The 16,052-nt window shown below is 54.8% G+C and overlaps 1 protein-coding gene across 3 annotated transcripts; it reads left to right on the forward strand.

The window, feature by feature from the left end:
• Positions 1 to 4,876: 4,876 nt before the first annotated feature.
• On the forward strand, positions 4,877 to 14,919 carry SHOX (SHOX homeobox). Of its 3 annotated transcripts, none has more exons than XM_059824209.1 (5): positions 4,877 to 5,150; positions 8,471 to 8,679; positions 12,963 to 13,020; positions 13,116 to 13,214; positions 14,648 to 14,919. In XM_059824209.1, the coding sequence occupies exons 1-5, from the start codon at positions 4,877 to 4,879 to the stop codon at positions 14,917 to 14,919; spliced, it is 912 nt and encodes a 303-aa protein (XP_059680192.1). The 3 variants fall into 3 exon arrangements, with proteins under 3 accessions (XP_059680192.1, XP_059680193.1, XP_059680194.1); XM_059824210.1 differs by having other exon boundaries at positions 13,116 to 13,204; positions 14,674 to 14,919; XM_059824211.1 differs by lacking the exon at positions 14,648 to 14,919 and adding an exon at positions 14,075 to 14,125 and having other exon boundaries at positions 13,116 to 13,204.
• The last annotated feature ends 1,133 nt before the right edge of the window (positions 14,920 to 16,052 follow it).

Here is a 16,052-nt window from a genome sequence, read left to right on the forward strand (position 1 = left end):
TTTTTTTTTTTAAACGCAAATTGAAAACCATTAACACTGCATCCATTCTTATTATTAAAACAAATTGTCCTTGGAATTATGTGCTGTGGAAATGGAGCCAGATTGAAAGGGCATCCTCTGAAATATGTTTACTCGCTTTCATGTAAACCAATAAAAATCTGCAGGAGTCCGTAGCGTGAGCAGAAAGGTTTGATGTACAATGTCCATGATTACAGTCTCTGAATTAATCACGAGAGAGAGGGAGGGAGGGGAGGGATGGAGGGAGGGATGGAGATGGAGAGAGAGGACGCAGTTATCTACTCAACAAAATCTTGCTCTTCGGGTCAGCGCGTATTAAAGCGTGGATTAAAACGATGATTTTTCTGTTTGCTTATTTGCCCCACTGCGACCAAAATAAGCTGAAGCGGGGGCGGTGGGGGCGAGGAAATCGGTTTCGCCCTACGTCATACCATGAGTCAATGTACAAATGTAAATTCCTCTTATAAATATGAAATCCAATACTTTGCCTTGGAAATGCATAATGTTTAAGCTAATGCAACGCTTAAACGCGTTCATAACTATTCCTCTCATTTAACTCGGAGAAAAATCCCAATGGTCAAGAGGTCCCTTTGAAAGCGGAATAAAAAATAACACATGTATTGATACCACGCTAAATAAATGCTCTTCTGCGGTACCTGGTCCGGGGCTGTTGCCTGGCAGGGCGATATTCCCTGCTCGCAGATGTCCCCTCGCACTCCTGCCCCGCTCGCTCCCGGACGGTTCTGAGCACCCGGGGCCGGACACCGCCGCCCGGCTGCAGCCGAGGTGCGCGGCGCTGCCTGCACACACGCACACGCACAGGCACACACGCACACGCACAGGCACACGCGCACACGCACACGCACACACGCGCACACACACACGCACACGCGCGCACACACACACGCACACACACGCACGCACACACACACACGCCGCCGCCGCCGGCAGCCCCTGCGCGCCCCTCCGGGGCCCCGGGGCCTCGGGTCTGCGGGGAGCGGCAGCCGGGGAGGAGGCGGCGGCCCGGGGGCAGGCGCGGGTCTGCGGAGGGCACTCAGCCCCGTAGGGCCGGCGGTGGGGCAAGGGAGGAGAGGGGAAAGAAGGGGGGTGGAATGAGCGGAAGCCCCCTTTTGACCAGCTAGGACACCCAGCAGGGAGGAGGATGCCTCGGGGCTGTGGGGAGGGAGAAGGAGGATTTGGTGGCACAGTGCTCCGCAGGTGACCCGGGAGGACGTGCTGCCAGGGGAGCCCATGCTGCTGATGCCCGGTCCTGCAAGAGACTGGGGGGACTGGGGGGGGTCAGGGAGACCGGGGTGGCTTGTGCCGCGGCAAAGGGGTACCCGGGGTGCCGAGCTGAGCCGGGGGCAGGAGGCAGCTCTGAGGGGCGCCCTGGGACTTCTTAGTTTTGCGACAGGGTCCCGGGAGCTCCATGCCTGCAAGGGAATGGGTTTTGGACGGCAGCTCCTTCCCTCCCTCCCTCTTTCCCTCCCTCTCTCCCTCGCTCCCTCCCTCCCTCCCTCCCTCCCTCCCTCCCTCCCTCCGTCCATCCATCCATCCCTCCTCCCCAGCCCGTTGTCAGGAGCAGCAAGAACCGTAATTCCCCTCTGAACCCGCCGCCAAAGTTTGTAGCGGGGTCAGAAGTGCCCCCCCCCCCCCCCCCCCCCGCCCCCCGCCTTGCCCACACCCGCACCACTTTGCCCGAGGTGCCCGCACGGTCACGGACTGCGCGGGGCGGCCCGGGGACGCTCCCCGCCTCCCCCCACTCCCCGCCGCCCCATCGGGACTGGACGGGCCCGTCATCCCTCGCAAAGGTCCGCGCTGCGCGGAGCACGCAGTGACGCCGTGCGCGCCCGCGGGGCTGCCCGCGACCCGCGCGCTCCGCCGCCTGCCCCCGCGGGGGTCCGCGGCGTGGGGAGGCGGCCGGATCCCCGGGGAGGGTTGCGACTTGCACAGCTTCCCTTTTTTTTTTTTTTTTTTTTATTATTTCCCCCTTTTTTCCCCCTTTCCCTTTCCGGTGCTTTGTTTCGCTTTTCGCTTTCGGAGCGACTCTGAGGCAAGTTCCCCCCGTCCGCAGGGGTCCCCCCCGGCGGCCTCCCCGCTGCCGTCGGGGGCAGCGAGTGGCGGTGGGCCGCGGATTGCGCGCCCGGTGGCTGCCCCGGGCCGACCTGCGCCCCGCGGGCTGCGGGAGCCGGGGGGCAATTGGCTTTCCCACCGGGCGCCCCCGCGCTGCCGGGAAGCGGGGAGGGAGGGCGGGATGGGGCGGTGGGGAAGCAACAGGGCCTTTTTCCTCTGTTTTAGGGGGCTTGGGTTTGCCCCTGTCCTCGGGGGCAGGAGTCCCGGCGGTGGCAGGAGGGGCCCGGGGGGGTCTCAGGGAGAAGCGCGGCCCCGCGCCCGCGTGGGCTGCAGGCGTGGGGCTGGGCGCAGGGGGGAGCCGCGGGGAGGAGAGCGGGACGGGGGCGAGGGGGAGGAAAGGGGGGGATCCGGAGGACGGGGTGCAAACTCCGGCAGCTCGGGGAAGCCGAAGCGCACCGCGCCACAGCGGGGCTGGGGAAGCGGAGAGGGAAGCGGAGTTAGTAAATATTTCTCCTTATTTGCTGTTTGCTGCGAGGGAGGCAGAGGGAGGCTGGGCACGGGGAGGGGGGATCGATGCCGGGCCAGCCGATGGCTGGGAAAAGTTTTCCCGGCGGCGGCTCAGCCCCGGCGCAGCCCCGCGGAGCCTCTCCCCCTCGGGAGCGGACTCCCGTGTCCCCGCGTGTGCGTGTGTCCGTGACACCCTCGCACCGCGCCACCAGCGTATGCAACAATCCGCCACGAGCCCTTACACACGCAGACTGCATGAGAGAGGCAGAAGCAGCGTGTCGTGCCGGGATCTTTTCTCAGCCATGCGTTACTTCCACGTCTATCCTTTGCCTTTATTATTTATGTGGTGCCGTGTGATATACATTAGAGCCTCGGATTTGATTGGCGTTTGCGATGACAAGACCTGTTTGTTAAGTTGTAAGGCTGCTGCAGCTCCCTCACTTGTTAAATGAACTCTGGAGGAAGGATGCCACCGAGACACAACAATATAATAAATGTCAGGGATATCCGCAGTGCCGAGATCAAATGATCAATCCTTGTCCCCTAGATAATCATTCTAAATTCGCACAGGGGGAGATTGATTTTTTTTTAAAGCCCTTTATTAATTGCTTCCTCGATTATTATTTTTTCCCCTCCTCCTGTGGAGGCGTTAACTCTGGTGCTGGGGGCACCTTTGGATTAATTAAACGTATTTTTAGTCTTTTAATGTTCTGCTAATTTTCAGAGCAGTCCCACGCTCTCCCGGAACAGAAACAATGGCCCCGTGCTCCGGCAAGGAGCCTCCTTTGGTTGCGACTGAGAGCAGAGGGTGGCGTGGTGATGGGCTCTGATTATCTCAAACTCGAGGCGAGGGAATGAGAAGGGCGTAAAAAGCCAAACGACCAGAAGACAAAATTCCTCCAAACACCAAATAACCCTTCGCGTTAAAGCCCGAGGAGAGGAGATAGAAATAAATAGCTGGAAAGTCGGCTCCGCTTGCGGATCAAACGGTGCGGAGAGGCGCTAGAAATGCCGGCGCTGTTATCTGCAGATGAATTTCAGGCAAGCTATTCAAGCGCACAAAGTAATAATTATTCCGGGAGTACAACAAAAATAACAGCAGCCTACAAAGAACAAGGTGGGGAAATTATTGCCAGTCCTATCTTAAATCCGGCAGGATATGTTTCGTTAAAAAAAAGCAAAACAAACCAACAGCAAACCAAAAAAGACAGACGATTTAATGCTCTATTTGTCGTGTACAAACTCTCGTGTTAACAAATTACCCCTCTGCTGCACACAGCAGGGTAGCTCTACATCCGAAGAAACATTTGAGATTTTAATTTTCCCCAACAGTATCTTCAGATGACATAATAACAGTAAACAAGAAAACAGACCCTGCAATGTTTACACGCATTTGGAGAGCCCCCCTACCTATGGATGAAAAAAACCCAGCCAAGCAACCCCCTCCAAACCCTCCGAACACACCGACGCGGATCTCCGAGACACCTCGCAACTTCTTTAACTGCAACACACGTCCCCCTTCGCGCACCCACCCACCCGCCAGAATCGGCAACACTTTCGAAACAGCATTTTTTGGTTCCCTGATTATTTTGACCGTTTAATTAAGCGAAATTAGCCAAATAGCAAATCAGGTAGAATTTCCAATAATTACAACAAATGCACATCTCCGGCTTTTTCTTCATTACCTTTTTTATTGAACACTCATTTTCTTTTCCTCTTGACAGCGATACATTTAATCGCAGGAGCACAGTTATTTGATTAGCTGTGGGTCCGGTTTTACTCACAGTGTTGCCACGCACAGGATGTCCTTACAATCAATTAAGTCTTCCTCGACTTTCCTTTCTGCAACGCATTTACAGAATGCAGATACCTATTTTCATGTTTTCCTCTCCCCCCCCCCCCCCCGCTTTAATTCCTCTCTCTCTCCCCCTCTTTCTCGCTTTTGCCTCTTTGCCTCCCTAAATCAAGGTGCAAAGATGCCAAAGAGTGATGAAATGAAAAGAAAGCCAATTGCTGGACTGAGGTGGGGGAGATAGCTGCTAGGAGTCCGCCTGCGACTATGGAGCAGTCAGTAATTGCTGGAGACAGGGAGAGCTGGGGGTTGGGCTGAGGTAGCCATGTATAAATAGTGTGATCTCAAATTGAAAGGCATAAATAACAGCAGGAGTGATCTAACCCTATACAGCCCATCTTCTACGTGCAAAAACAGCGTGCGGAGGACGGCCACATCTCCGACTGAAACCAAGTGGATCTCTGTGGATAAGATCACCGGGCAGCCATGGAAGAACTTACGGCTTTTGTATCCAAATCTTTTGACCAGAAAAGCAAAGAGAGCAGCAGCGGCAGTGGCAGCGGCAACAAGAAGGAGACGATCACGTACAGGGAAGTTTTGGAGAGTGGGTTGGCTCGCTCTAGGGAGCTTGGAAACTCTGACTCTAACCTGCAGGACATGACCGAGAGCAGCAACCATTGCCCGGTGCATCTTTTCAAAGACCACGTAGAGAGCGACAAGGACAAACTGAAGGAGTTCAGCACGGGCAGGACGGCGGAAGGTAAGAGCGGGGCTGGGCGCCCTCCGCCCCGCGCCCCTCGCCGGCAGCCCCGGCCCCCTCCCCGGCCGCCCCCGGCGCTCCGCAGCGGCCCCGGCCCCGGCCCCGGCCCCGGCCCCGGCGGGGCGAGCGGGCTCGCCTCCCGCATCCTGCCTCCCTCCTCCGTCCGCCTCCCTCCCGCAGCGGCGGGAACATACGCTCAGAAACACACATGCCTGCATGCATAAGGTGAACACGCCGTGAAAAATCAGTCGCAACTTCGGTCCTCCCTCCCTCCCCCGCCAGCCCCCGTTCACATCCGAAATCGATCCGGTGCGTTAGGCGTTCACTCGCCCGGGGAAGGGGGCAGCGCAGGACGTCAGACATTTTTGTCTATCTGTGTATTTTTGTACGAGGAGACCTTGTCCGGGGAGTTTTAATGCCTGAGGAGACCTGTTCTTCCTGCTTCCGGGCCGCCAGGATGCTGCTGCTTCTTCTGGGAGAAAGCTGGATGTGGAGAGGGCTCTCCCTGGACATTTTGTCTTGTGTCGGTCAGCCTGTCCTAGCCAGAGGCTGCGGCCGGCGAGGAGGAGGAGGAGGAGGAGGGGGAGAGGAGCCTGGCTGTGCGGGAGCTGCCCGGGCCCGGGTGAGACGGAGCATGCCTGCGGAGAGAGGCACCGGCCGGCCCTGCCGCCGCGTCCCTCGGTCCCCCGCCTGCCCTTCTCACCTGGGCCAGGGCAGCACCGCAGCCCCGCGGGGTGCGGGGACCGCCGGCCGAGGGGTAAAACGCCATTCCCTCTCTTAGCGGAAAGAAATTCGAATTAAAAGTAATTTTTACACCAAGCCAGCTAAAAGTCACGCACAGGCTCGCAGGGGAAGGAGAGAATGAAAAGGGCGGGGGGATTAGAAAGTTGAGAAAGTGTCTCTAGGCAAGTTAGACAGGTGGACCTGCCTGGGGAGCTACTGGCTAGCTTGGGGTAATAAAAAACGGTTAATAGGTTGGGGAACAACAACCAGTCTTTCAGCTGTTTCCTACTGTTTGATCTTGTTTAATATAGCATTGGGCGAAAGGCAATTTAATTTACAGCCCAAACGCTTATTTAATATCCTCCTCTCTTCCACCCCCTCCCCAAACAGAAGGACGGGGTATAATCGCATATTCGGGGACCCGTATTTCTGCACAAGCCAGTACCACTCAGCACTGCTGATTTCCCTTCTCTGGTCGAGAGATTGCAAAACGAGAGGGTTCCGTTTACAGGAATCACTCGCGCAGGAGATGGTTTTAAAAAAATGAAAGCAGGGCATTCTCCAGGAAAAAAAATCTAAAAAAAAAATAATATGAACGAAAAAAAAATTTATCTCTACTACTCCCCCTTTTCCCTGTGTATCGAAATTGTGGCTTGTATGTTTAGCTAATCTAATCTATGGAGAGGGGCTGGGGGTGGGGATGGAAGGGAGGAGTTGGAAAGAGCTGAGATGCTTGTGACAGTTTAAATTCATGCCAGGTCTCGGTCTAATTTCAACTGATTCCGGCGTGTGATTTCAGTCCCACCGATATGCTAGTTAATATTTTATACCTATCAGGGACTTGCTGTAGCCTCGGATCTCCGAAAGGAGACAGAGCTTTTGAGGGCGCCTAATTTTCCCTAGGCGTTTGCCGGGTTAGCACCCTCGTCTTTTCATAGGGGTTCCCCTTACAGGAGAAATGAGAACAAAATGCCACTAAACCCAAGCAGCCAACACCCCCCTTCAGAGGCCAGACCCTTCCCAAAGTTTTATGGAGCCGATATGCAGCCCGGAGTCGGAGTCGGGGAGCCCGGAGGAGCGACTACGGCCAGGGACAGTTTTCATTTCGGAAGTGCAAACGAGCACTTCGGCTTGGGTCCCCGCCTTGCTTAAGCACTGATGCAGTTCAGGACGTTTTATTACGTTCAATGAACTTACGGTTTGCAGTTAGTAATTTGCATTTTGGGATGCCCCTAAGTGTGTGGGATAGTACATATGTGCACGCGCACATTCGTGTGTGTGCATACATACATACATATATATAGAGAGATATATAAAATACGTGTGTATTTGATGAGGGAAAACGGATTTAATTCGGGATCATCTGCAGATGTGGCTTCCCCCCAGCCCCACACCGCTCAGAAGGTGAAGAGGGACAAAGGAGGCAGCAGGGGCAGGCTTGTCCCGGGACTCCGCCGCTGCCCGCGCTGGATGCGCACCCCGGCGGGGCGCCCCGGGCAGGCAGGGGATCCCGGGGAACCCGATCAGTTTCCAGAAGTGCCCTCTGCTCCAGTGCTTCTCCTCTTTTCGTTAGCCGGATTTAAAAGAGCACCGGTGCTTTAGGCCGCCTGACATTAAGGGGTGGGGGGGAGAGGAAAGAAAGCTATAAAGCCAAAATATTACATCTTCCCCCCCCCCCCCAAAAAAAAAAAAAAAAACAACAAACCAAAACAAACCAAAAAAGAGCAACTGTTTTTCCCCGCTGCCTCGCCAGCCCTCCTCCCCTCTGCCCGGGACAAGCGTGCACAGCGGCTGCCTCCGGTCGCAAGCTCTCCCCGAGCCCTGTTGAGCTCCATGAGGGCTGGAGGAAGAGGTGTCTGCTGTTTTGGAGGGGCTGGGAGTCACCCACCGTCCCTGAGTCCGCTCCCCCGCGCCGGGCCGTGCAGGTCTGCCGGCCCGGGGGTTTCGACACGCCGGCAGGTATTTTGTAGGAAGGAGAGGTGATAAGGGGGAGAGGGACAGACGGTCTCGGTCTCAGGCCCATGGAAAGTTACTTTCGCGAGGCAAGTATCTCCACCGTGGCTTCACCGTGGCAGCGGTGGGGAGCTTCTTGCATAACCCTCTCTACTTCGGGAGAAAAGGGCGATGGAGAAACCCCCTTCCCCCGCCTCTTCCCACCGCCTGGAAATATCGGGGGGGCGGCGGTTCTCCTACCAGCCCCTTCCCCAAACTGCCGTGCCAACCGGCGGCACGGCGTCCTCCTCACCCTGGAAAGAAAATAAAATCATATTTGTGTACACAGTTTTTCTGATGGGGCATCAGCCAGGCAAGGCAGCGCGACTCCCTCCCTCCCTCCCTCCCTCGGCCCGGAGGTGGCAGCGGGGCTCAGCCCGACCCGGTGCCCCCCGGCCCGGCCCGGCCTCCAGCCCCTCTCGCCCCTCCGGCCTGCCGGGGCCGGCCCGGGGACACCCCTCCCGCCCGTCGGTTGCCCCCGCAGGTTGCGCTGAGTTAGCGGACGAAGAGAGGGGAGGGGGGTGACCCCCGTGTGCTGCGGAGAGAAACTTCGGAGAAGTGCGAGGGAAGGCTCAGTGTCGTTTTCCCCTTCCCCCTCCCGGCAGGGATCTACGAGTGCAAAGAGAAGAGGGAAGATGTGAAGTCAGAAGATGAAGATGGACAGACCAAGCTCAAACAAAGGAGAAGCAGAACCAATTTCACACTAGAGCAGCTGAATGAGCTGGAAAGACTTTTTGATGAGACTCACTATCCGGATGCCTTCATGAGGGAGGAACTAAGCCAGAGGCTGGGACTGTCTGAAGCTAGGGTTCAGGTAAGAGAAAGGCTCTGTTCCTGGAAACGTCCTCACCTCACTTCCTAACTGCCGGCGGATCCTAGCACAGTGCCCCGTTTCATCCAAAGCGGGGAGGTGAAGGCAGAGACGACACGTGTGATGGGGAAGCTGTTTGCAACTCCGCTGTACCTGTCCTGCCAAAGAGTAGTTCTGCTCTGGGAATTTCTGCCCGTGCCTTGCATTTCCTAGGAAGGCGTTTAATTTTTTTTTTTTTTTTTTTTTTGGGTGGTGGTGGTGGCGGTGGTGGTAATGAGTCTCTAATAACTAAGCAACTCGCTATTCTTTTAAAAATTATTGTATTTTTCCTTGCAAACGTGCCATTAACTCTCCCTTAATCCTCACTTTCTTCCTCCTCCTTCTTTTATGGCGCCGTTATGGAAAAAAAAAGCCCAGGAAACAATCGCTGTGAATAAGGCTAGACGGTTTGGGTACTGAGGGACGGGATTAGCCAGAGCCGGGGGAAAGGTGCCCCCTCTGATTTGCGCAGCAAGCGTATGAATGCATGGCACCCCATCTGGCGGAGTCTCCCCCGTCCCTCCCATCCCGCTTCAGATACAGCTACATACCAATTAGCCTTCGAAACCTTGAAAATAGGTCCGGGTTATGGTAGTTCTGGGGCAATCAGATCTGGCTGTTTGGGTGGCTCCACATTGATTATTTTAAAATTCGATTTTCGGTTTGATGCCGGGGAAAAATTCCCCCCACCCTCCTTAAGCCAACTAGGGAATGCATCCCCAAAACAAATGTCGCATCAAAATAAAACCCTAGAAATAATTAATAAGATCAACCTGTGGCTCCCTGAGCAGGCCTAGAGCAGGAGGAACCTGAAGGAAATACCTTCTTAGGTTAGAACTCTGTGCTTGGCCTAACAGACCCAAACCAAACAAAAACCCAAGAAGAAAAGGTCACCAAGCCAACCCCCCGACCCAACAAAACGCCTTCGCAGCCTGGAGAGGAGAGGTGCGCATGCATATGTACGTCCGTCTATGCGTGTGTGCGCGTGGGTACACATAGGTGCGGGTGTGGCTACGTGGGCATAGGTGGACGTCTCTGTGCCTACCCCCGCCCCAGGGCACAGCGGGAAGACAAGACATGCAGCCCCGAGCTGGAGTGGGGAGAGGGGTCGCCTTGCCCCCCTCCTTAAACTTGACCCACCGTGGATCCCGCTCCTGCCGGACCCGCTCAGCAAGCCTTTGCCTGCGTAAGAGACTATCTCGCCTTAAACAACCGCCTCCTGGAGGCATTTCCCGAAATAAATAGTGTAGCTAGGTTGCTTTCTTTCTTGTTTTGTTTTTTTAAAGGCTCTTTTCTCCCCTCAGCTCCTGCCTCTCTCAGTATAAACCGAGCTGGGCGAGGGATGGCGCCGGGCACATGCCTTAGGAAGGGCGGCTTGCAGGGGATATTGCAGGGGATATTGCAGGGGTTCAGAGTGCTGCTGGCCTACTTTCTCCTGGAAGATTGATCTAACCGCACCATATAAATTAATGAAAAGATTAAACTTTTGCTGAAGGGGACATCAACTCTTATGTCATCTTCCCAGATCTTCTTACTTGGGCTCTGTAATATCTTTCCAAGGCCTTGATGTACTGTTTCTATAAAAATAAATTACTTGTAATTGAATTCTGCACTCTTTCTTTCAAGTACTTTATTACTGAGCAGCACCTTAACAGCATGTTCATAGTTACAGGAAAATTGGTGCTTCAAGTGCTTACAGATCTTAAAACAGCACACCAAAAAAAAAAAAAAAAAAAAAAGAGATACTGATTCAGGCGGAAATTACGAGAGAGATTAAAAAATAATAATATTACAACAGAGGTTTGAATAAAAATAAAGCTAGAAATAAAATAAATATCAAGAAGGAAAAAAGGAGAAATGGATATTTAATTAGGAAATAAGCAGAGAGCTTGATATCCATCAAGAAATGGAAGCAGAAAAAAAGAAGGAGAAAGGGGGAAAAGGGAAAGATTTTTTTTTTAATACTTTCAGAATTGTTCTCTAATTCCTATCTGAACCGCTTGTCCCTTGCTGTTAAAGGATATAGTTTCAATTTAGTGTGGAAATTTGCTGTAAATAAATTGAAGCTCCTATGGTAGCTAGTCCTTATTAACCTTTTATTTTTAGTGTTGTACTGGAAACTCATATCACCCAGCTGTCAGGGTTATAATTGAAAGTTATGAGACCATAGTGAGGAGCAGGCAGTAATTCAATTACAACAAATATCTTTGGGTTTATGGTGCAGGGCTAAATTAAATGTCATTATTCACTGTCTCTAATGGAAATCAAAAGGAAATCAGATTAGAGCATTTGTGAAAGAAATCACTGAGTGATCCTTAATGAAGAAATAACTGTCTAAAACAGTGTACTGTGCTTTACTTAGCATATTCATGACTAATTGGAATTGATCGTGAATCACACCAAGCCTGATTTATTATCGCTTAACGCAGTGGCTAATTCATCACTTTTATTCCTCATAACCTTATTTTTTCATAGCTAAAGGGAAAGAGCACTTCGTTTTCCAGATTTAAATATAATTTCTGTTTGAAAGATGTTCTGATTTGCAAGAGAAGTTGTTTAAACGCTGCTTAAATTCCTCCTGACAATTTATACTCGGGGGGTAGGGGGGGGCGGCATGGGGAACACACACAAGGAGATTTCCTGCAAGGATTTACAACCGTAAAAAAACCGTATTATTGTCGCTACAGCACGATGATATTTTGCATGCTCATATTTTTTTAAAAAAATATAAATCCCTAACGGTCCGGTTAAAAGGAGCAGCGTTGCATGTTGTTAATATTCGCGTATTGCTCGTACGGAAAAACAGGCTTGTGCCGTGCTGTGCGTTTCAGAGCAGCGAGGCGGCAGCGGTGCCCGGTTAGCGCGGGGAGGGCTGCGCTAGCGACTAGCCTGCGGGGACCGGGACCGGGACCGGGACCGGGAGCGGTCGGTCGGTCCCCACCCGCCCGCCTGCTGCGCGCTCCCCCCCGGCCACCCTAGGCAGGAAAAACGGTGCTCCAAATCAGAGAAGGCCAATTCCTGCTTAAGAAAATCACTGAGGTACCCGAGGTAATTAATGCCTTTGGAAGCCTTTCTTTGCACTAATTACTCCCTTGTAAATGACCATCATTAAGGCAATTGAAGAAAGCTTGAAGGGAAAATTTGATGTAGGAAGTGCAGTTAGTATTAATTAACCGTATGATCTCTTGGCAAGTGCAGGAACATCAAAGATTGTAGGTGTTTACTTAACCACAAGATTCTATCAGTGGTGAAAGTCAATGTTTGTCCATATTCCGTAGGTTTTGGTGTAAGGATAAGGGTCCGCAAAACATTTTGGTCCGTCCCTCTGACGATCCTTTGTGGGGAGCTGCTAAACCAAGCACCTCGGAAGGGGAAAAGTAATGCAGGTCTGAAAAGACCCTGGAAAAGAGGCAGGGGAGGCGCAGTGGCAACTGCAAGTTCAGCGCTTGTTTGAGTCGGAACGGCTGGAATTGGGGCAGGATTATTGGATGACAGGCATTTCTCGGGTAGGGGGATAAGCATTTCGTTACATCCCAGCCTGCAAAGATGTTGCTTTTGTCCGTCCAGAAGTCTCCAGAAGCGGGGTTTGTTTTATTTTAACGTTTGGGGAACGGGGAATGATTCAGCCCCTTTTGTACGAGTTCAGTATCCCGCATCTTCTCGGAGATCTTCATCGTGTCCAAGGCCGGCTCGGGAGAGGGCAGCCGGTCCGGTCGCTTAGGGACCAGACCCTGGACTCTGACTTGGCCCATGCTGCCTGTCCCCGGCATGTTTGAGGTGTGGCTGGAAAGGGAGCGAGAGTCCCACCCGGTCTGCGTGTGGGCTTATTTTAAGTGCTTGTGGGAGCGGCCCCTCGCTCCAGACGGGTGGCACGAAGACCTCCGCTGCCAGCCGGGGGGACACGGGGCCCAGGAGACTCGGTGCGAGGCCGCCCGCTCCCGGTCTCCCCGGCTGTGAGGGCGTTTTTGACCCCCTAGGTTCAGCTCCGGCTGAGAAACCACGCCAAAGTGCAAGACACCCCCCCCCCAAAAAAACCCCCAAACCCAACTGCCCCTCCGCAGCACAAAGAAGGGCTCACTCCGCCTGGGCTGAGCTCTCCCGAGGAGATACCTCAGCAAAGTTGTGCTGAGTCCCCTGCCTCTCCCCTCCATCCCTAGTCCCTGAGATAAAGCTCTCTTAGCAGCTGCCTAGTCTACCTCCATTTTTTTGTTGGTTTTTTTTTGTTTGTTTGCGTTTTCTTTTCACAGGTCTGGTTCCAGAACAGGAGAGCAAAGTGCCGAAAGCAGGAAAACCAGATGCACAAAGGTGGGTACGGGGCGCGGGCCCATCGCGGGGTGGCGGCCGCAGGGCTCCGGGGCGCACTCCCTTCGCCTCTCACCCGACCCTGTCTCTCCCCGCAGGTGTGATCCTGGGAACCGCCAGCCATTTAGACGCCTGCAGAGTGGCCCCCTATGTGAATATGGGAGCCCTGAGGATGCCTTTCCAACAGGTAGTTAGCTCCGGTTTTATTTTCCTTTCCCCCGGCAAGCTCCGACCCCCTTTCGTTTGCACGGGAGGAAGCCGGACACGTTTACAAGTGCCATTTATATAGAAGTTGGCACGTATTAAAAACAGGCTGTAAAACTTCGTGAAGGAGCCCCCGCCCGGCTGCCGGGAGCTCAGCGCCCCCTCGGCCCGGGGAGGGGGCCGAGCGGGGGGTCCCGCGGCCCCGGGAGGCGCCGCCGGTGCTAAGGGCCCCCCCGCCGCCGTGCGATGGGCTGGCACGCGGCCCCGGGGCCGCCCGCGGACGTGGCAAAGGCGGGCTGGCCTCCCGGGGGTGCATCGCCTTCCCGGGGCGGGGAGGGCTGGGGGGCGCCCGGGCAAGCCCGCCCGCACGCCGAGGGGCCGGGCCGGGCCGGTCCTGAGCCGCCCAGGGGGCTTCGGTCTCTGCCCGGCGCCGGAGGGCGCTGCGGGAGGAGGGTCTCCCACCCGGTGGGCGAAACCTTGAGGGGGAGAAAGTATGCGGACCCTTGCGCGGTCGTTCTCCCCCTCCTTCTCAGGCGGGCTGTCGAGGCCTGCCTGGCCTTTGCCGATGGGGGCGGCCGCCCAGGAGGTGGGGAGGCTTCTCCCCGATGCGCCGCAGCCGTGCCGGCCAGCCGGGACCGGAGCAGTAGCCGGAGCGCAGGCACCGGCGCCGCTGCGGGGCCCAGGTCCTTGCCCCAGCGAGGCGCGGCCCCTCGGGGGAAGGCCGCTGGGGGAAACCGGGACGAGGGGGGTGAAATTCCCTCCCGCTTCCAGCCATCCCCTCGCCGCCGCTTGTAAACCTCTCCCCCCCTCCCCTTTTTTTTGGTCAATTAATCGGGGAATCGATTTTTCCCAGCCCAAAGGGACCCTCCACCACCTTCTCCGTCTCAGAGACACGTGGAGTTGACAGATTAATTGTATTGATTTTTAAAAGACATATTTGGGACCAAAATAATTAAATACATAAATAAACTCTCCCCCACCCCTCCCCGAACCTACCCGGAGCTGAAATCTCTCAGTCAACCCAACGTGTTTGTGTAGGTCGAGAAAGCTCCAAAGCAAACACCAACCCGGTATATAAGGGACCCGTGGCCAAAGAGTTTTTAGCAAGGTATAAATAAACATCCCCGAAAAAAAAAAAGTAAAAAAAAATAGCTATTTGGCACTTGTTGGCGCCCGTGCGTTGGGCCGCATTTTTTTTTTTAATTTATTTTTTTTAAAATATGAGGAGGGTTAAGTATGTCTCTGTGCCTCTGGTTAAGTGCGGAGCGGAGGTGTGCTGCGCCGCGCGCCTGCCCCGCCCCTGCGTGCGGGGGGCTCCGCTAACAAGTTGCTCTTTCAGCCGCCGGGCTCCCGGGAAGGGTCGAGGCGGGTGGGAGGCGGTTCCGCGGCCGTGGGTACGCGCGGCGGGGGCGGCCGTGGGGCTGACGCCGTGTCTCTGCCGCCGCCGCCCAGGTCCAGGCGCAGCTGCAGCTGGAGGGCGTGGCCCACGCGCACCCGCACCTGCACCCGCACCTGGCGGCCCACGCGCCCTACCTGATGTTCCCGCCGCCGCCCTTCGGGCTGCCCATCGCCTCCCTGGCGGAGTCCGCCTCCGCCGCCGCCGTGGTGGCCGCCGCCGCCAAGAGCAACAGCAAGAACTCCAGCATCGCCGACCTGCGGCTGAAGGCCCGGAAGCACGCCGAGGCCCTGGGGCTCTGACACGCTTCAGCCGAGCCCCGCCACCCCGCCCCGGGTGCCCGCGGCGGGCGCGTGTGTGACCCGCATGGACCGCCGCTCTGCCTCCCCGCTCCTCCTCCCCGGCCGCAGGGCGAGCAGCGGGCGCTGCGGGCCGCCCTGCCGCCTTCTCTCGTTTTTGTTTTTTTTTCCCTTTGTTTTTGTTTTGGGGGTGTTTTTTTTTTTTTTTTATTATTTCTCTCCCCTTTCCCAAGGTCTGCGAGGGCTCGGCGGCAGCCTCCTCCCGCCGCTTTCCTCGCCCTCTCGCCCCCAGAGACTTGGCGGCCGGGGGAGCCGGGCGAAGAGGGAGGCCCCGGCGGCCGTTGGAGGCCGTTAGCAGCCGTTGGAGGCCGTTGGCGCTGTGTGGCACGGTGGGGGCTCTCCGCCCGCCGCGGGGCGAGGGCGCCCGGCTCCCGCCTCGGGCACACACACGCGCGCGCGCGCGGCAAACACGCACCCACGAGTCAGAGACTCCGCGGAGGATAAAGTAGGCGGGAGGAGAGAGGAAGGAGAGTTACCCCCCCCACACACACAAAAAGAGAAAAAAAAGGAAGGAAACGATCTCTAAATTATGTTAATCTGTGAACATTGGGGACACTTTGGATTTTTGACCCTGGCAAAAGTGATCGCTCCAGCATAACGTCATCTGCTGCTGTCAGTTTTGCTACCTTGTGCATGTGTCTAACTAAACACGTTTTGAAGATCAGAAATATATTAGAACGAAACTAAACAAAACAAATAGTAATAATAATAAATAATAAATCCTTGGGGCTGGTCTCCATTAAAGATGACATTCTTTGTTGCCAACAGTATTATTTCACTGCCATGAATCTCTTCCATCACTGAGGAGCTGCTGCTGCAGAACTGGTTTGAATTTAAATGTGGAATTTCAGATCTGAGGCAAGGCAGTTTTTTTTTCCTTTTCTTTCCAAAAAAAAAAAAAAAAAAGCAGCAATAACAAAAAATGTGCGTCTCAAATGGCTATGTCCTTTGAAAGGAGAAAAAGAGAGAGACTAGAGTTTACTAATCGTTAGTGATAACTTGAAAGATGGGAACAATAAGAAATGCACCTGTTTTGCCAGGATCACCTGAACTCAATGAGATGCATTGTGCCATAG

The sequence above is a fragment of the Gavia stellata genome, chromosome 1, assembly GCF_030936135.1.
Source record: "Gavia stellata isolate bGavSte3 chromosome 1, bGavSte3.hap2, whole genome shotgun sequence".
Taxonomy (NCBI): domain Eukaryota; kingdom Metazoa; phylum Chordata; class Aves; order Gaviiformes; family Gaviidae; genus Gavia; species Gavia stellata.